General features: G+C 38.1%; 2 protein-coding genes across 3 annotated transcripts in view; one reads left to right on the top strand and one right to left on the bottom strand.

The window, feature by feature from the left end:
• The window catches only part of CENPF (centromere protein F), a 57,734-nt gene extending 37,810 nt beyond the window's left edge, over positions 1-19,924 (top strand). The window contains exons 21-23 of one of the 2 annotated variants that reach the window (XM_027641649.1): positions 1,891-2,346; positions 17,183-17,188; positions 19,913-19,924. In XM_027641649.1, coding sequence (XP_027497450.1) covers positions 1,891-2,100 — 210 coding nt within the window. In that variant the 3' untranslated portion in view covers positions 2,101-2,346; positions 17,183-17,188; positions 19,913-19,924. Of the gene's footprint in view, positions 1-1,890; positions 2,361-17,182; positions 17,189-19,912 lie in introns of those variants that run through there. The other variant, XM_027641648.1, reaches the window with a different exon arrangement.
• Positions 4,358-20,430, bottom strand: part of LOC113946426 (spermatogenesis-associated protein 7 homolog) — a 31,465-nt gene continuing 15,392 nt past the window's right edge. The window contains exons 4-10 of the mRNA XM_027641650.1: positions 19,603-19,724; positions 17,695-18,203; positions 17,542-17,602; positions 16,240-16,304; positions 15,554-15,625; positions 15,038-15,095; positions 4,358-5,200 (exon numbers count right to left, since the gene is read on the bottom strand). Of these exons, the coding sequence (XP_027497451.1) occupies positions 5,075-5,200; positions 15,038-15,095; positions 15,554-15,625; positions 16,240-16,304; positions 17,542-17,602; positions 17,695-18,203; positions 19,603-19,724 (1,013 nt within the window). The 3' untranslated portion in view covers positions 4,358-5,074. The remainder of the gene's footprint in view (positions 5,201-15,037; positions 15,096-15,553; positions 15,626-16,239; positions 16,305-17,541; positions 17,603-17,694; positions 18,204-19,602; positions 19,725-20,430) is intronic.

The following is a 20,430-nucleotide window of genomic DNA, read 5'->3' as shown; positions in this document are numbered from 1 at the left end:
TTAAAAAAAGGTTAGTAACTGAAGTTTACATTAACTTTTCAAGTGTTTTCAGTTACAGACACACTGCTGAATGTTTCATAGAACATCAGAATAAGGCATTCTTTCTAAGCTGATGCAAGCGCTTTGCAGATTATAGAAAAGTGTTCCAGATTTAGGGCAGAAATAAACTTCTGTTGTCCGAAATCTCCTCCGAAGTTTTTAAGCATGCTGTCTCAAGCTGAGCAATAAGAGAACAGCTATTAGATACTGATAGTTCTTTGTCTGAGGGCTACATAGAAATATGTCAGTATATAAAAATTCTTCCAGTTTGCCAGGTTACACAAAAGCATTCTCTTGGCAATCAGTGGAATCTGGTGCACAACTTTTTGGTTTTCTCATTCTTGTTTGTTTTGTTTTTATTTTAAATGCAGTTATTTTGTATTAGCACATAAAGTGTGTTGGCAAGATACCAAAAGTAAGTAAAGGCAAGTAACACATAGTTTGATGGATGTATAGATTTTTGAGGCCAGAAAGCACCATTGGGAAGACAAGTCAGATTAGAGCCATAATTTTTTTGGAACTATAGCCATATGAAATCCGTATTTTGCAGTGAGAGTGAATCCACCGAATCTGGGTATGTTGTTTCAAGGGATAATTACCCTACTTGCCAAAATTTGCTGCTTCTTACAGACATTGCCTGGAGGTCTGTGTTTTATTACTGTTTCATTAAGTGATGCCAATAACCTTTATTTACACTCATTTATGTATGTTTCCCTGTAACGTTAGAAAGAAATGGTGTTGCTTGTAAACAATCTCAGTAGTGCAAAAGGAAAGGAAGCCTTGGTTGCAGAAAGTTGTGTTGTAATCACCTGCTGACCTGGTGTAAACTTGTTTTAGGCTCTTGCTGATCATATTCAAGGTTACAACAAATAACAAGCAATCCATAATAATTTTTTTCTAATTTAACTGGGGGAGGAATTTCCCAAGCAGTCCTCCTCTTTGCCTAAGCTTGTATTGTCTAGGTCTAAGGACAGGCTACTCCTTACTTTCAACTAGATAGGAAAAATAAAGATTTCAGGGTTGTTTTTTTCGTCCCTCAAGTCAGGGATGCAAAAAAGTCATCAGTTCCAGGAATTTATGCCCTTCTCTCTTGGATGTTGCTGGACATGTGTGTTTGTTTTCTTTCAAGATGACGTACATTTGGGAATTTCTGGAGGAATGCTCATAAGTTCATTTATTGAAATGTGCTGTTTCATGCTTTATGTTAATACAGTAAATGATGTCTCTTATTTTAAAAGTGAAATAAACCTTGTTTCCTTCTCTTTGACAGGTGCTTGTATGTACTTCATTTTAAATATCCAGTTTCAAACTGTTGCAAATTTCTCAAGGTGTTTAAAATGTGCCTGTCATTTTCATACGCAAATTTATTCACTTTTCTATGTGAATTTTCTATGTGAATTGACTGCTTTGACTGCACATCAGTTAAAATGTGAAAGCAGTGGTTTCTGTCCAGGTGTCAGCAAAAAAGCGAGGCCTATGTTTTATTTTTGCAGTGTATTTACAGAAAATTGAAATACAGATCTTGGTACACAATACTAGGTACCTTAGTAAACAGATTAGAAGTACTGTCTGTTCCTGGGGTAGCTTTTTTTCTGCTTCCAGCAAATAGCTTACTAACTGTGTAACAGATATTCCACCTTGCACCACACCAAAACAACTGTTAACAAGTCTCACCGTAATGTATATTGAAAGTGATAAATGCGTTAAAGTTTTTTTTTCTGTTTTCAGTGTCTGTGTTTTTTTCCAAATCCCCAATATTTGGGCTTTTGCAGCAAGTCTTTTGACCCACTGCAGAAAGCTAATATAGTTTTCCATTACCAGTAAACAATGATATTTTTGTTTGTGTTACAGGAAAATGATGAGCAGCAGTCCCAAGCAGTAACAGCTTTTCCACCTAAGAATTCTACTTCAAGGTCACCAATTTGCCTGTGTAAACAATCCACAAAACCTCTCTCTGATAATACTAGTGAGAGTCATATGATGCACAAAGCCAAAAATTCTCTAAATGAACAAGGATTATCTGAGCAAGATGAGCAAAAAGAAAATTGTAAGGTGCAGTAAATCTATGTAGACTTAATCACAACTGAGAATAACTGATGATTAAAAACCAGTTTGTAAAATAAATATCAGAACTATATGGAAGGCACCATTTTCTCTTATCCAATGATTAATGATATATGGGATCTGTAAAGCTTCTTTTTGAATATTTACTAATACCAATAGTCAATCAAACTTGTGAAATAGTAATGAACTATAATTGTAGAATTATAATTGTAGAATTTTCTGTAAATAGTTCTTTATAAATCTGTTAAAAAATTAAACCATGGACAAAGCAGACCACATGTTGCCATTGTTGTCATTCTTTCTGAGTACCAATGGTTGATTTACAAATGCAAAATAAACTCATTTAAGTATCTCTCAAAATATTAGCTTCCAGGAAAAATGACGCAAACACCATTGGATGATTTAAAATGAAGCAGTGACATAATTTCTAAATGCAAGTCAAAATATAAAAACAGATGTAAGATGCATCCAGTGCACAGGTCTAGTGTGCTGTGTCTTGGTATCTCTTGTTCCTGATGGACTAATATTATGCAAAGGGGGATGAGACATGGTCCAAACAAAGCCAAAGAATATTCCTTGAAACTAAGTCTGTTTTCCCTGAAACCAAGCATCTGGCAAACCATCTTTGTACTTCCCAGTATGTACTGGCTTTGACCATAGCTGAAGTTCTTACAACATTAATCTTCACTTCTGCAAAATGGCCCTTGGCCAGCCAGCAATCCTCTGCAAACTGGGGGGGAGTACTTTGTTCTTGGCCAGAAAGGACACTGTAACAACACATCTGTGCTTGTTCCATGAACATCGGCTGCTTCTCTGCAGGTCACCCTTCACCCTGACAATGCTTAACATCAAATCTGTCACTTTATATGGAAATCACTGGAGGCTTGTACCTGATGTAATGAGAGTGGATGTGTTGGAAAAATGGTCAGGTGTCACGAAATATCTGCATAGAGTGCCCTAAGTTAGCTCCTTTACATTTAAGAAAAATCATATTTGAGATACCAAAAGACAGTAACTTACCTGGAAATAGCATTTAAATAACTCCATCTAGTTCATGAAAGTGCACTTGAATTTAGGATGATTCATTACAAATACGCTCACCCCAGTAAACTTCTACTTGTGGATTTCAAAGGTCTAACTGGGCTTGCTCAGTAGCACAGAGCAATTTTATGCTATAGAAGAGTGACATCAACTACATCAGTCATTATCCAACTGAACAAGAAATTACTTTCTAATAATTCATATTTCTTATGCTCACCTACCCTGGCCAGGTGTTAGGAAAATTAAGCTCCTTTACGTGAGCAGTAGTGCCCTAAGACTCCATGATGCACAGCAGAGAGGCACTTTCATGTTGTTATTCTGTCAGAAAGATGTTTCTCCTTTCAACAAAAGCGGGTAATAATGTTTTCTACTCCTTGAAAAGGATTCTTTAATTTTAAATAAAAGATAATACCTTTGTTTTAAGTTGAACTTTCAAAGTGTAACAATTGCTTCTGTGATGAGACCTTCTACTTGAAGGTGAGTTAATTTTATGCTCAAAGCAGTATTTTTCTCTTTTTACATACACATACACACCATTATTCTGCCTTGTTTGCAGCATTGTATGTTAGAACACAGTCAGTTTATGAGTACAAATAATCTACTCATCAGTCTAACTGAAAAAAACTTTAAAGAAATTCAGCATTTGTATCAAATGAGTAACAAATCAGACAAACAAAAATACTTTGTATGGTTCAAAAGAACAAAATCTTATGTGAGCTATCCTTTACTAACTAAGGTTATCTATGGTTGGTGTAGGATCAGTAAACCTTGTGGCTTTTTCTTAAACATCTCAAATTGTTTTTAACTTAAGTATTAGGTAATTAAAACAATCCTTGTGGCACTATGCCTAGAGGCATCTTCCAGAGAGACTGAAAGGGGCCCATCTTAAAGGATGCATTTTATTGCCTCATCTTCTGTCAGGATACTGACAAAGCTGCTTGTAAAAATTAAATTATTTCAGACAGGTTTTATGTGGCGAACTTCTTTAGGGATCATCTGTGGAATTAGCAATTTTTAAAAAAATTAAGTCTAAAGGTAGTGAAAAGCCACTGGTAGCTGACAACAGAATAAACCCAAACAAAACTGGTATGTTTTATTTATCCCAATCATTGTTTTTCTATTTTAATCTGATGCCTTGAAAAGTGTCCCACTTGGAGAAGAGTGTGGAAAAAACATCTATCTTTAGAAAGCTGTCTAATCTTAACCAGACAAATTTAAACAACTATGTTATAGTGAAAGAAGAGACTATTATCAGTAAAAGAAAGGATTGAGGCTTTAGTCGTTACATATTTTCCTACTTGGCTGCACTTGTGTTTTATAAGTGTTTAGATTTCATTAAGTGTGAAATGTTTGCATTTTGAAAGATTGTAATGCCTGGGTTTTTTTCAGTAACTAGTATGTATTGTGGTACTAGCTAGTCTTAGCTTTTTGACATATGAGCTAATATAGGTTAAGATTTTAAAGAGATCTTAGATTATTGCCTAAATCTCTTGGAAGTGGGACTTAATATTCTACATCCTCTTGCAAACTGATGAGATTCCAGGTTGCAATTCACATAGGGAAGCTGTATTGAAAACTTAATTTCCAACCTATTTGTATATCAAGCATGCAGAGGAAAAAAATCCAAGAGCTTTATCAGGATTTCTCATGGGATTGTCAACTATCTAATGAATGAAAGGACACTTGTATCTGGCTTTCTATTCTGATTGTGAAAGCCCCTGTAAAAATGTCTTTGGTGCTCTGGTATTGTTCTCAGCATGCTAACCTGGTCGTTGCCATAGTGATACTGTGTTACATCACGGGCAGATGCATTAGGTGGATCTCTTCTTCATTTTCCTGTTTACCCAAGGTGTACATTGTAATTGGTGTAAAAACTAGTTCGCTGTCCCAGCTGATTTTGAATGCTCTCTGAAATGCCCAAAATTGTGAGTTAAAAGCACATTGCAGGAATGTTGGCGTCCTTTTGCCATGTGCCCTCACAGCTGATGGAAAGGTGTGGTTGGTTTGTGATGTTCAGCTCTTTCTTCAGGCCTTGAACTATTCTTGTCATTTTTACCTAGTAATGAAAGAAAAACATAAAAGGAGATTTGTTTGTCCACTTCTTGTCCATGACTATTATTAAGGGCCAACTTCTGTCTCGTGTCAGAATTCAAAATGTTCCCAGGTCATGTCCTACCCCGACTTCTGGAGTCCTCTTGGCTCAGGGATAATCAGGAGTTCTCCAAACCTTGAGTGCAGAAACAACACAGCAGTGGCAGGGCTCAGATAGCCCTGTGCTTCCTGTGGCATAGCCACAATCTAAATACCATTTGGGTAGAGTTTGTACAAATTTTTTAAAAATTTGTAGGACAAATGCCATTTGTTGAACATGGTCCTGTGCTACTTTCTCAAGCCTCAGCTTCCAGCAGATGCTCTGCACTGCACTGCGGTTTCACCCTTGGGTGCAGTGCTGCCATCGCTAATGTCTGCTGGCTCACAGCAGGACCACTCAGAAGGGTCTGAGAGTCCAGTGACAGCCAGTGGGAGGGAGAGATGGAGCTGAAAGAAGAATCACACTCTGGCTATCCAGCTTACTAATTTTGTTGATGTACCCTACAGTTGATATGGTGAACAGTCCGCAGTGGTGGACAATCTGAACACTGTACAGTAGGGAAAGCAGTGCCACTCCACGGCTCAGGTGCCAGAGAACACTCTGTACTTGTCCCAGAGCTAGTTTCCTTGTTCCTCCTATTTGAGATTTCAGCTGTCTAACCCTTAAAATGATTCCATCTCCCTCTGCTTTTGCTGTCTTATCCTAAATAGCCACAAATTACAAAAGGCTGCCAGTAATTTTTTGCAGAAAACAACAATTGAAAACAGCTGTTTGAACTTCTTAACGATGTTGACAACTGAATGCAAGGTGGACTATGGTGAAAGCAGACTGCAATAGCAGTACTGAAAAGCAATGTGAATTTGCTTTATATATAGACTAGTCTATGCATATTTCTTGTGACAGAAGATGATCTCTGTATGTATATGTGCGTGTGCATGTTCTTTGACACACTTGTAGGCACACGTAAGCACTTATTTCAGTGTAGAGTTCAGAAACTATGGAACTCAGAAAAACAGGATATTGCTATAAAATAGCTAAATCTGCTTAGCTTTTTGCATGGTCTTATTTGTCTGCCTGGAAGCTTTTTTAACAGCAGAAAAATCATGATCTCTATTGACAATTCAGCTGTTGAAACACTTCAGTGAAAGCTCTGATGATAGATGGGTGAACAAAAAAATCAACAGCTTTCTGTATTTTGCTTTTCTGCTACTGTGCTTCATAAATTAGACAGATGAAAGCTTAGTGAGAGTCTGCTCTCTACTAGGCGATGTTTCAGGGTTCCTTTATTTAGGCAGCCTGCTGAGTACCACATAAAATCAGTGTAAATACACTTGATCTTGTGAAAGAAGACTGACTTTTCATCAAGACTGTGTACCCACATCAGACTACTGTTTTTTTCTGTTTTAGAGGCAAAACAGGGAAGTGGGAAATTATTAATTGTGCTTGGGGACTTCAATTTCTTTCTTTTCTTTTTTTTTTTAGTATAGAGAAAGGGAAATGTTCTGTGTTCTTTTGACCCCAAGTTGAAAAATACTCTGTTTTCAGCACTATTTAAAGATATGCATGGCTTTAGGCACTGCCTGGCACTGAGGGATGGAAGATTTTAGTTCTCCTGATGGGAGCATAGTTTGGATTAAATTAATTTTAGATTAACTTAATTAACTTGGATTCCAATCATAGAGGCTAAAAGTAGTAAAGGAGATGACCATTTGGATTTTTGTTTCTTGTCAATATCTTGTGAGCAATTATAGAGGGAAAGAATCTGTTTTGTATTCCTGAATCTTCTACTTGCTCAACTGCTTATTTAACTTGGTTAGCTGCTCTTCTACCTCTCTTTTTATATGAGTGTTTTTTGTCTGGCTTTTCATATTATCTTCAGATCAACAAATCTACTACTGAGACAGGCAGCTACCCATGAAAATATTGGCTTATATGAAAGAGTCTAAATAACAATGTCCCATTAACTGCACATCCCCTTACACAGTGTTGCCAGTATGTGTAGGAAGGGTACTAAATTATTTGTTCAGGTGTCTCAATCCCCTTTGCTAACTTCTTTGACAAAGCAGCATGCTTGTGTTGTAATCATCATTTTAATGTGCTAAAATGACATGGGAAAAAATGAAAGGTCAGTGAACCAACCGCAGGGAAGACAATATAGCCTTAAATGCTCTGCCAGAGCTTCTAGAATGTAGGTTAGTTGGCAGATTGAGTTCACATTGTGTTTGGCTACAGCTTAGAACTAAAAACTGGGGAAAATAGTCTTTTCTTTGCTCTAATCCTGATACACACAGTCAACCTAACCTGTTGTAGGACTGGTGCTGGAATAGCTATATTCCATAGCCAGATAACTGTTAAAAGGTTGTTCCCTGCTCTGATGAAGGCTAGCAAAGGAGAACAAGCATTAATGAAGATTTTTTTCTCCACTTGTTTCTTACCCCATACCTCTTCGTCAGCAGAGAAAAGCGGGGGATTTTGCAGTCATTTTAAAGGCAGTTCTCCTGGTTTCAGCCACCACAGTTGCTATTTCTGCATTGCTGTCTAGGGTACATTGAAAAAATGTTGATGGGAATGTAAGAGATTGCTGGCTTGCTGTAGCAGGCAGGAGGATTCCACAAATTCACATTGTCCCTGTGGTACACTGGAGATACTTCTATAAATTCAGTAATGCAGCTATGATTATTCTTCTCCTCGCCTCCCAATTAACCAGTACTGCACATATTGTTCCCTGTCAAATATCTTATTTTGTCAGATGCCAGAGAGCAGTGTTGTTCTCTTTTCAAATTGCTGGTTTGATTTCTGGCAGTACTTGATTGCTTTAAAATGTGCTTTCTGCATCCATTTTCCTCAATACTTAATTAACTGGAGAAAACGGCTGAAATGAGGTTTCAGTTAAGTAGGTGTTTCACTTTTGTCCCCACTATCTCATTCATTTATTTCCTCTAACTCACTCAAGTAGTCTGAGAGACTTTCTTTTTCCTCTGCAAGAAATTTTGCAGTTCAGATTATCTCTCTTTTAGCTAAACCCTCCTGGAAAATCCCATTCTGGAAAGAAACACAGAGGTAAGACTGCAGAAGAGGTGGACTCCAGTAAACTACGCTGGAGCAGAGCTCCACGAAACACACTGCATAAAGCAGCAGCAAATTTACCTTCTCTTTGTAAGAATAATGTGGAAGACTGCCACATTAAAGCTTAGGACTGCATGTAGTCCAAGGTTATACCTACTATGTACACAGGTTCCTCAGAGGTAAGACACCAACTTGAACATCCAGAATTCATTGGAGCAAAATAGGCCTTTTTTCCATGTTTTTCTGCGACACTGTGTGGTTTTGTATTTCAGTCTTTAAAAGAGCCAAGACAATTGTAGCTAAATACATGAGTGATCCAGTGTAATCATAATGGGAAAAAGGAAAATGGTGATGAAATCTGCAGTCCATAGTTGGGATTGCAGATAGTTAAGTAAGCAGGCAAACAGTTCACCTAACTTGAAAAACACATGACTATATTCTCAGTGGTAGATGATTGCAGAATGCACTGAGAGTGCCTGACCAAGTGCCTTGACTTACTCAAGACTGAGAAAATTATTAATATTACCGTAAGAATGAATCGAATGGAAAATGAATTATGGATTATTTAATTAGGATTGCTAGAGCATCCTCACTCAACTTTGCTTTATTAGGAGATGATAATCATGACGGCCTTTTTGTTCTGTAGAAGAAGACCTGTGGGTATTCATGACATGGAATGGAGTCTAGAAGCTGTCATAGAGGAAAAAGGGCGGGCAGACTCTGAGGAACTTACTGGGAAAATTTTAAAACTCTGGTTCAATTTGAAGATCATTACAATGGCCATTCAATCTTAAGCACTTTAACAGAAAATTAGTTGCTCTTGTTGAAACTTATTAAAGACAATGTACACTCTCCATGAGCTGGAAACACATAATGTCCAGTGCTTCAAAAGAAATCACTTTTGTAGCTCAACATATCAGTGTTCAGAAAATACGGAGCAATACAAACTCCTTGTGACAGGGATCCAATGGATTCCTCTGTGCACATGTGTCAAACTGACTGATAAGATTTGCAATCTTCAGTATCTTATTCTTTTGAGAAGTTTATGGCCATGATAGACATTAAGAAATACCCAAGAATAATGAAAAGAGCAACTTTAAAACCTATTCTATGGCTCTAAAAGGATTATTACAATAATTTCTGGACTAATACAAAAGTTACTAAAACCTATTCCCAAGACTACTCTTTGTAAATATTATAAGGTAATTTTTTATCTCTGTGCTCTGTTTTGCTGAGTTGACTGCTAAGGTGAACCTTCAACAAAAGGGAAAAATCCAGTACAGCAGCCAAGGCTATGGAAGGCTGTGAGGACTGTGAGAGTTTGTGGCCAGGCCTGCACAGTGCTGAGCCAGCAGATTCAATCCTGTGTTGTAACGATCAGTTAACTGTGTTGTAACTATGAAAGTTTCCCCTCTAGATCTCATTTGGAAGCTTGGTGACATATAACTAAATCATAGTTTGGGGTTAGGCTTGGGTTTAGTGGCTGAAGTAATCAAAGCTGTCAGTTATGCAGATGTGAAGAGTCTACTGTACACATCTCACCGGTAGTGAGATGGACCATGTTTACATGATACTCATCCAATTTTCCAGTTGTCTCCATGTATGGAAACTCTGGTTTCCATAGGCAGATACCTGTGTACTTGAAGAAATGGGTATTTGCCACTGCAAGCACACCTCTGAATGTGCATATGAAACAGGGAGAGCTACACAGTATATACGGCCAGAGCAGGCAGTGAAATTAGTACATCCAATTGAAAATCAGCAGAATTTTAAGAAACTGAAATTAAACTGGAATTCTAAAAAATATGCTGGAATTCTAAAAAATATTAGCCATGTCGCTTTGCCAAAATAGAAGATTCCTACTTTAAGACCCATGCTGAAGAGAACTTGTTTCACAGGACACTTCCCTTTCTGCCTGTGATGGGGCCAATGGGTTAGTATTGGTTTGGAAGAAAGTTTCCACATACCAGATCACTGACCTTTTCTGTTGTGAGAAGAATAAACTTGGGTCCTGTGCTCATCTCAGAGCAGTCATTTTCATTTTTACTGGTTTACTTTTAAGACTTTCCCATGTGCAGTATCTAATTACGGTACATTACAAAATTCTGTATTTAAATGGTAGCAGTGCACAGAGCTGAAAGGGACTGTTGGTAAGTTGCTTATTCACTTTGATGATTAAGCCACTAATTATTGCATTAGCATCCCAAACCACACTTGTTTCTGATGTACCTCCTCCTAAAGCAGCCCCACGAGACATGATGGGCTAAGTAGAAAGGATATGGCACTTGAAGAAGGGAAGGGCAAAGAACATGTAGGAGATAGTGCCAGGGATTAAGCAGAGGTTGCTTTCTCCTGTGCCTGCTTCAGTGTGACTCAAGATAGTGCTGGGGTGTGGCACATCAAAAAAGGATTTTTTGGCCTTAGAAATGTTAAAATAGACCTTTCGACTAAGGGCTATGTAAGACCCTATGACACTTCCTGCCAAGTCTTATCACTGAGGCTATACTCACACAGTAATCAAAGGAAATAATTTTGTTTGGTTAAATAAAATGTCCTTTCAGCTTCCACACCACTATGGTGTTCAGCTGCCTGTGCTGTTCTGTGTTCCTGTCCTGAAATATTTGGTAACACTGCTGGATGTCATTTATCAGCTGTCTTCCATCTTCCCCTCACCTTAGATAAAACTTTTGGTGTCGTTACACTGTACTGTTTTAAGCATGAACACTTTATGATCCTCCTAAAACAAACACATAAACCAAGTGTAAGATACTACTTTGTGTCTTCAGAAACTTTTGGCTTTACATGATAAAATTCCAGGAAATAAATTAGTTGAACCGGTTTGCTCACTGGAAGACTGATGGGTATTGGATCCCTCACCCCTTCAGGTACTGTTTAGTTTCCCATCAATTTCCTGAAATTATTCACTTACAGACCCATTTAAGTGGCTATTTCAAGTCCAGGAGGGACACTTTTTCCACTTTCCTGGATTACGAGAGCTACTCTTTTACCTGTACTTCTTAGAAAGAATCAACATTTTTTTATCTTCTTAAGGAAATATTTTTCATTGAATTGACGGCTTCTTGAACTGTATCTGAGTATGGATCAGTTTCTATAGCAGAAATGTCCTCCTTGCACTTCTAAGGTATAAAATGACCTGATGCTGGATTTGAGCAAGTGGTTAGATAAAAAAACCCCCAACTTTCACAAGTTTTCCTGAGTGGAGACCATTTCAGTACTACAGGAAAGAGGGGAACCTCTTTGCTCTGTGAAAATTTGTTAGAAAAACTCTCCAGTTCCTCAATTAGTGTGCTAATTAATTGTAGTTCTAAAACATAAAAGAATGTTTGAACATCCAGGGCTGGGCAGGTGAAAAGAAGCCTCAGCTGAAGATTTGTAAGTAGACCACTGAATGCAGCTTGCAGAGGTAGTGAAACAGCGCAAACAGGAGAAATAAATCTTGGTGGAAGGACTGGTGCATGCTTTCTCCTGGACATGCTATTTGAAATTGCATGTTCTGAAGCAAAAAAAAAAAATTAAAAATTGCTCCTCTGACTCCTTGATGAATCAGATTGAAAATTACCTTAGGTTGGAGTCCAGTGATAGAACTGCCCTCTGTGCCCCACTTTACACCAATAATTATACCGTGCAGGTATGTAAAGAACAGCATCTAAGGTGAAGATGTCAGTCATTTAAAAAGGCTCTTATCTTTGAGGCATTGTCTTTCTTTCCTCCATCCTATATTCTTTCTTCACTCTCTACTTCTTTGCTATGCATTTATCTATTTTTTCCCCTAACAGAATTAGGCAATTAATTGCGTTGTTCTTTCCCTGAGTCACTATGTAATATCCCATTGAGTGTGTAACCTTCTCCTTGGAAGAGCAATGGTGCTATTCTCTTTCTCAAAGCTGGAGAAGAGACTGCAGGTACTAAAGCCATGAATCCCCTAGTAAGTGGTGAGGATTGCTTGGCTGTGATGTGGGGCCAAACATGGATGGTGGGTCAAGCCATGCATTTGGATGGGTTTAAGCACCCTCATGATGTACAAACTGGCAGTAGACCAAAGTGGAGGTTTTTTTAGGGAACAGATCTCAGACACTGTGCTGGAGCAAATGCCAGCAGGAACTTGGAGAGGGGTGTGTTGGTTTTGGATAGTAAGCACACAGAAGAGCAGAGTCCAGAGAAGGAAGTACCCAAATAACCAGTTGGCAGGTATCCAGGATGGGTAAAAAAAGACACTGCAAAGACCTTGACAGATGTTTCCATCTTGTTATTTTGTCTGTCTGGTCCAGAAAACAGTGATAGTAAACAAAAAGAGTTTGGTTTGAAGACAACAAATGAAAAGGGAAAAAATATTTTTGTAGGACAAAAGTCCACTCGCTGTGGAATTAATTTCCATCCACTGGCCAATTCACTTTTAAAAGCCTGAAAGCAATTCAGCTTCCATTACTTCTCTTGTGGGAACTATGCCTGTTCTAATAAATGTCACTGCTCACAAGCTTCTCCTGTGTAAGATATGTTTACACTTCTCATTTAATCTTTTCAAAAAACAATTCTTTCTCCTGTGTACTGTGTTCTAATACAGAGAGGCAGTTTGGTTCTTTTTCCTTTCATCATTGCATGGCTAAACATGCAAAAATCTTTAAATCAATTATTGGCCAATTACTTTTATTCCTCTTTTTCGAGTTTCTTTAAAGTCTTCAGTTAGTATTTTTAGAGGGGGAAACACCAGGCTTAAGCTCTACTTAGGTTCAGAACATTCCTAGATATCAAACATTTTGCAGTAGGACATAGTAGAATCTGCTACTGTTTACAAACTCCTCCTTCTGGAAGGAACCATGTACCTTCAATTTTCTATTAAAGGTTTCTCAGCTCTATCTCTAAGGCAACAGTTGACCTTACAAATATGCTCAGCATCCTCTAGTCAAATGTAAACTACATATCCTCTCAAACTGAGGTGCAGCTGCTGATTTTTTTCCCACAAACCAACTTAAATTGCAGCTCAGGTCATTCCTCAAACACTTTTTCACCTACTGACTGTCATTCAGTTCGGCAACTAAACAGTTACCAAAACACCATTTCTCCCCTAATTGTAGTACTTTGAAAGACAAAATAACATTCTGCATTCTAATTATTTTATAATTCCTCTGATTGTTATTTATTCAATGTGCAAATCATGCGTGTAACTCCCACATACCTAGTGTTAAAGAAAATACAATACTAAATGCTTACAAATTTGCAGGAACAAATAGGCAAAGGTAGCTCATTTAAAAGCCACACTATTCCAGTCCCTCAGAAATGTTCCCATCTGAATCTGCTGAAGTTATATGAGCTTTAGAGTGCATGTCCAAGCCCTTGACCATGAATTCTTTGGGTCATCAGACTCAATGATAAGCCTTTTTGTATAGAGGCCTTTAAAGTCAGATCTAGAGGAGGACTGGAGCATCAAATCCCTCTCAAGGCTAGAATTAGCAGTCTTACTCCCTGTGGGAGATAGGGGAAGTGTTGGATGAAAGAGCCCCATGACCCAAGCCCTGTGCACTGGGCAGGGACCCCTCAACAAGCAGCTGGCAGGCAATGCAAGTGGAAGGCTGTGACTGAACTCTCGCACTCTCTGTGGAGGTCACAGATCTGCTGCAGGCCCTTAGGAAAGTGTTTTTATTTCATTTTCCTTCCTTTAATACAGAGACTTTAAAGAAGAAGGAATCAGTTATCAGAAGAATATCATCAGTTATTGGGAAGGAAGAAAACCCAGTGCCTTTTAAATGAGTGCTGCAACCTCAGTTTGCAGTGCTGGTGTCTCCCACTTTGCTCCTACTATCTAACCTAGAGGAATTAGTTCAAAAGCCCAGCTGAGTTATCTGCTCAGGAGGTAGAGTGTTGGATTTGGGTTTCCTCAGTCTGGGGAAGGCATTGGAAGCTGCCTACCCCATTTCATGGCCAAATGCTTCAACCAATCTGGGATAATAGCAAAGATAAAGATAATGACAACACCGCTAATGCCACCTTCTCTGTGAATGATTTTCAAAAGGAAAACAGTGTGTTCCTTACAATTTTTTCAAAGAGCAGTTATAAGCCCCACTCTCAGGAGAGGGCTCTAAACCCTGGATTAAAAGGAGCAAAGTTGCTTCCACTCATCCTAGATAAGATGCCAGACTTGCAGAGGAGAGAGATAGACTGTGTGTGTATATTTGTGCCTGGCATTTCCTATTGCCCCTTCACAGGCCTCTTCCCTCTCAGCATGGGAGACCTTCAGATAAGCATTTTGAGGTGTATAGTTCTCAGCAGGCATCACATGGGGAGACTTCATATTGGACTTAGAGTATTAAGTGGTGACCAAACTCCTAAACACAAGCTATTGAAAGACAAGGTCTTCTTACTTGATCACAGCCTGCAAGCCTCTCTTGCTCCAAAAAACGGCAGTCATAGCAAAAAAGTGCAGCAACAAGCATTCTTCATGAACAGGTTTAGTGTAATGAAAGCCATTCTACATGCTAACTACATTACCTGTCTTTTAGAAAACTTATTAGAGTAACACACAAAAATGTACAGAAAAATCTCTCTTTACCAGTGCTCCATGGAAAAACACCCTTACTGATGCTTTTGCAGAGGGAGTTTCTTCTTGCCTTTTATTAAATTGCGTACTAGTAGATCTGCCATAAATTGTTGCTCAGCACTGATATACAACATTTCTACTGGAGATGACAGAAGATTTAATACTAGAAATTTTTTGCTCACCTCATCAAGGTTATGCCTCTTACTTTTAATGTGCATTTGAAATACATCTTCTAATGCCCTGAAAAGAAAAAAAAAGAGGAACGTCAGTGCAAAAAATCCAATGGTTCAAAGGCTGTAAACTTTTAAAATGAAAAATAACTACTCAGCCTGTCTTTCAGATCACTTAGAATGCATCCCAGCTTTTCACTTCTGCTCCATCCCCTCCCATCCCTACCATACTTGTAAGTAACTAAAATATTAAGGATTTTAAGGTTGTTGGATATTGCCATTCCAAGTGCACGCAGTTTGGAAGGAACGATGCTAGGGACAGACTTTCGTGTATATAATTCCAATTTCTTCTTCCACATTTAATAGAAGTGTTAGAGTATTTGTGCTCTCCATCACAGGGTAGTAGTTCTCTGTATTTAAGGTGGTGCCTAAGTCTTTACACTTTTCTCTCATTAAAACCATCAATTCTTTACACTGATTGAATATTTTGTTACTCAAAGGAATAAATATGAAAGGCAAAGCACTTACTCTCCGTGATAACAACTTCTAATCAAAATATCATTAGTGAGATCTTGAAGAAAGCGAAGATACTCTTCTTCTCTATACAAATACAGAAGTTGTCAGCACCTTTCTCTAACATATTGAATGCAAGTAAGGTTTACAATACCATCCAAAGAAGCAGAAGTTTTAGAGTAATTAAACTAGCTCAAATAAAGAGTTTTGCCAACCTATCCAAAAGTGATGAATCTGTTAACTAGTCTGCATTTTTTTACTAGTTAGGTTTATAAGTTTTAAAATGACAAATTTTGACAGCTCTATTGGTCAACTCCCAGTTACTTTAATCCATTAATTTCATTAAACAAGAATATCTATGCCTTTTGTGAATAAACAGTTAAAAATAGTTCCAATTAGCAAACTGTAGGTATTAGAAGATAAATTACTATTAATATTGTTTATTTATTATTTGTCCTTACCATATTTATTTTGCCTACAGTAAGAGGAGTGGCATGACTAAGAAAAGGTCTTCCAACTTTCTGATTTCCCAAGGAAGTAACTGAATCCCGCATTCCCAGTAGAGTCCCTCTACTCACTGCATACAGCTATTGGTAATTGGCTCTCATGCCTTGTTTTCAATTTTCCACCAAACTCCTAATTTAATATTTTGATATGAAACTTAGAAACAGTTAAAAGTGACAAACAAATATTTAACTTACTTTTCTTCTAGTTGTAATCCTGAAAAAAGTGGCATTTCAGAATTTTGAATCCACAATTCATGGTTCTACCACAAAAAGGAAAAGGAGGTAAATGTAGATAATTTGTTTAATTATCTTTGTATTAACATTATGTATTTCCATTCAGACTACCCGGGGAAATGATCTGATTTCACAACATATCAAAATCACAACAACATCACATGGCAGCTCATGTGAAATAAACGTCTTGAGAGTCAATCACTCACATAAATAATGAACAAGTATTATTATTAGATTCATTCATGTGAGAATGAACTTGTCCATTTCCAGGAATGGAAATAAGTTTGTACAATCTGAGAGAAATCATACAAATGCTATGAAGGAAATAAGAAATTCTGACAAAATCGAAAATCTTTGCGGACTTCGTACTTTTTTGTTAGAAGGAAATGCAAAATACATTTTAATCTTTGAAAGAGGACTTAGAAAATCAGATTGATATCAAAATTATCTTTTGCTGTGGCTCATCAAACGAGGATATGAGCTTCTCTTGATAATATTGTTAAATGAAGGTTTGCGTGGTTTCGAGCAAGGAATCAAATAGTATTATCTAGCATAGGGCTATCACAAATCATGTCTGTGGTGCCTTGGCAGGACTGCGTAGAAATTCAACATGGATTCTGTAAAGGGGTGTGCAGGCCAAGGAATCATACAAAATTTCTCTATCTTCAGCTCTTGCCTTAGTTACTTGTAAGCAGCCCTTATTTTCAAGAGCACTAAATTCATGAAATCAATGCACCATTCATCTCAAAAATCCAGATGACTAATGGAGTACCACTTCCAGACAAAGTCTTGTACAAATACTACAGTAGTGACCACAGACTGAGAGAATAGCACTTTGTCTGGACATTTATGGGCTCCAAGTTATTATTTGTATGGACTCAAAGGCTGTAAACCAACCAAAAAGTAAGAGGTCAGTCAAGTAGGGAAGAGCTCTGCTTTCAGAAGATTAGATTTGTGTTGGGATACAGTGTTTTTCATATTGCATAATGCCTCATTTGTGTTTATCAGAGAGCCCAGTTATTCTAGTTGTTCCTATTTTATTCACAGTGTCTGTTGACCCTATCTAGCCCTGCATGATAAGTTTCTCAATTGCAATCTTAGTCACTTCTCATAAGATGATTTAATTTTTTGGTTTTGCTCTTAACATATATTCCCCAAAGCCAATGAATCCATTATCCATTTTATTCCACATAACCAGGACACTTTTGTGTACGAACAGTATACTTCACTCTTTTTACTTTGTAACACACTGAGTACACTAACCTCAACTGGCTGCTGAGAGAAGTGAACAGAATGGGGTGTCACATGTGAATCTTCTAAAAATCTGAAAGATTAAAAGCATGGTGAGAAACAGTTATGATTCAAATGAGGTGTTTGAAAGCAGAATTACTTAACTTTTAGCACTGATATAAGTACCTGTGCAACTCGCTTTTCTTTTTGTTATTGATGTCTGATGATTTAAATGGTGGTCTGCTAGGGGAGGAGCTCCTTTTTCTTGAAGGAGGATTATAATACCTATACTTCACAAGAAAAGATTGATGTGATGTCTTTAAGATCCGAGGGGTAAAACACTGCTTCTTTTCTGTAAAGTAGGCTGAATGTCTGTCAAGGAGGTCCCCAGAGTATGTTTTATGAACAGAGTTTTGAAATGCCTTCTTCATGTTGCGACTGCCCAAATGCATGCGAGATCGCAGAAGCAGTGAAGCAGATGATCTGTCTGTGCTGGAGTTGTGAACAGGAGTCTGAGACAAAGCACATGGAGCACTATTTGGGATAGACCTTCTTGCAGCAGAAGCTGGCATCAGAGTCCTTGAATAGAACTTCTGAAATGATACAGAGGGGGGCTGCTTTCTCTTTGTTCCGGAAGAGTTGTTCCGACCAGATGTCAAATATGGGTGACCATTTTCCAACAGTGACCACCTCATCTGTAAGTTAAAGAATAAAACTGACAGAAAAAATCACAAAAGAATTCACTGAAGACTGTCTCCTACAAATTAATTCATACAGGAGGAATTTTAAGAAACAGTTTTCAAACTGAATCAGTTGGTTTTAAGTGGTCTAAACAATTTATTTTGTTTTGGGAACTGCAGTTAGGAGTAAAGAAAACCTACCACTGTGCTTGAGCTAGTTAACCAGTCCTCTTCCTAGTTTCTTTTCCTTTCCTCCTCTTTACAAGGTTGAGATTTCTAATGACAAATAGTCTTGTGAAATTACAGAAATCCCATTTTGATTGTCAGGGCTCACAGAGGGAGAACAGGACATTTTTTTCTGCCTTGCACATTGTGTGTTCCCATCTATGAAATTCATGACTCAATGTCTGTCTCACAGTCCTTCTTCAATGGCATCTTCTATTCTCTGTGTGTGTGTGCCTGTGCAGGTGTGAGCATGGCTCCATCTCATGAGTTTGAAGTCAAATAGAGCCACTGTTTTCCTCACAAACACCTTAGGTGAAATTGTGGCTTACCATTTTGATATTTATCTCACTGAGAGCAAGATTTTACAAATCTAAATAACGCACATTTGAATTGGATGACATTGTTTATTAACAGTATAATTTGTAATCTAGTGGTAAACCAGTCTAAATATAGTCTTCTGAGGAATTTTTGTCCCAGAGAAACTCTGGCCTGTGGCAGAATGAAACGTTTTGCAAGAATTGTATGGTGAGGTGAGGTCCACTGGTAGAATTTGGTGAAGAAAGATCTACTCTCACTAGTATAAGGTTGTACAGTTTCTGGTATCTAGTAGAATACATAGAATTAGGAATACCTACTTCAGGGTCTTGCTTTTATCAGTAAGTAACATCCTGAAATTCAGAGGATACTGTAAAACAACGTAAAGTTATTGCATTGCATTCAGTAGCAATAAAAAAAAATTATTGGGATTTCATTCTCTTGAAAATATTGTGTACAGATATCATCCTAATAAGAATGTTGTCACACAAAACAGCAAATCATTTCAGCAAATTCACTCAATGTAGGTTTTTTCCTGGGCTCCCACGTAATACTCTGGCCTTGTGAGTGTCATGTGCACATGACACTTTCAGAGCAGGGACACATTTTAGTCATGTACACGTAGTCATAACATGAGTATCTGTCATTGTAGGCCATGAAGGGATTGCAGCAGTGCCATGGGAGGACAGCTGCCACTTGGCAAGACTGAGAGTCAAATATTATCTCTGCTTCACTAGACTATAAAAAACCACATTGAATAAACCTGCATGAAACTTATGTTACAGGCACTTCCCAGCACCACAGAGTACAGCTAATTAAGGGGAAAATGGTCTTACTCACGTAACTCAGCACTACCTGTTAGAGTATCACATACCTTCTGCTGGCTTGGAGAAACACTTCTGGAGTTGAATGGTGTGGCAGGAAGACTCCATACAAGATCCTTCTTATATTTTTCAAGGGTTTGAATTAGTCTGTCTCTTTTCTGTTGATCCTTGTCTGTACATGCAAATATGAAAAAAACAACCCTTTCCAGTTTAATCAATGATCAAGTCACAGAGTATCACTCTCCATTCTTCTTTTCACCAATAAAAACTATTCTGTGTCCTCCTCTTAATACCAAGTAGCAGACAGAGAATGCAATCATACTGCTTTTTACATTTGGCTCTTGATGATTCCATGCTCAGCACACATCTGAATTTGAAATCAGTGTGAGCCAGGACTCCATTCCATCACTCACACAGTAAGTAATGAGCTATTGGAGGGATAAAAGAGCATGGCAATGTTCTGTTTCCACCCCTTGCACATTCTTTCCCTTATCCTAGAAAGAAGCTGAGGTAGGTAAAATAGAAGAGCTGAGGCAGTCGAGTGAGAATTCAAGTCTGCATACAAAGAGTTGGGTGACCAAAGTCAGGCTGCCACTGTGTTCTGTGCAGACTGCAATGTCAAGAAAGTCTGCTTTCTGTATTGGTTAAACTCAGGCTGAGAAGAGTACGGTGACACTTCTGCTAGCCCCTCACACACTAAAAGAACAGAACAGGCTTAGTCTTTTGGGACTGGGACAAAAGAAGTGGTGGATGACCCATCCCCAAAGTGTTCAAGGCCAAGTTGGATGGGACTCTGAGCAACTTGGTCTATTGGAAAGTGTCCCTACCCATGATAGGGGGATTGGAACTAGATGATCTTTAAGGTCTCCTCCAATCCA

The sequence above is a fragment of the Corapipo altera genome, unplaced genomic scaffold (genome assembly GCF_003945725.1).
Source record: "Corapipo altera isolate COAL_440 unplaced genomic scaffold, ASM394572v1 48b, whole genome shotgun sequence".
Taxonomy (NCBI): Eukaryota; Metazoa; Chordata; class Aves; order Passeriformes; family Pipridae; genus Corapipo; species Corapipo altera.
This window is presented reverse-complemented; position numbering and strand designations above follow the sequence as displayed.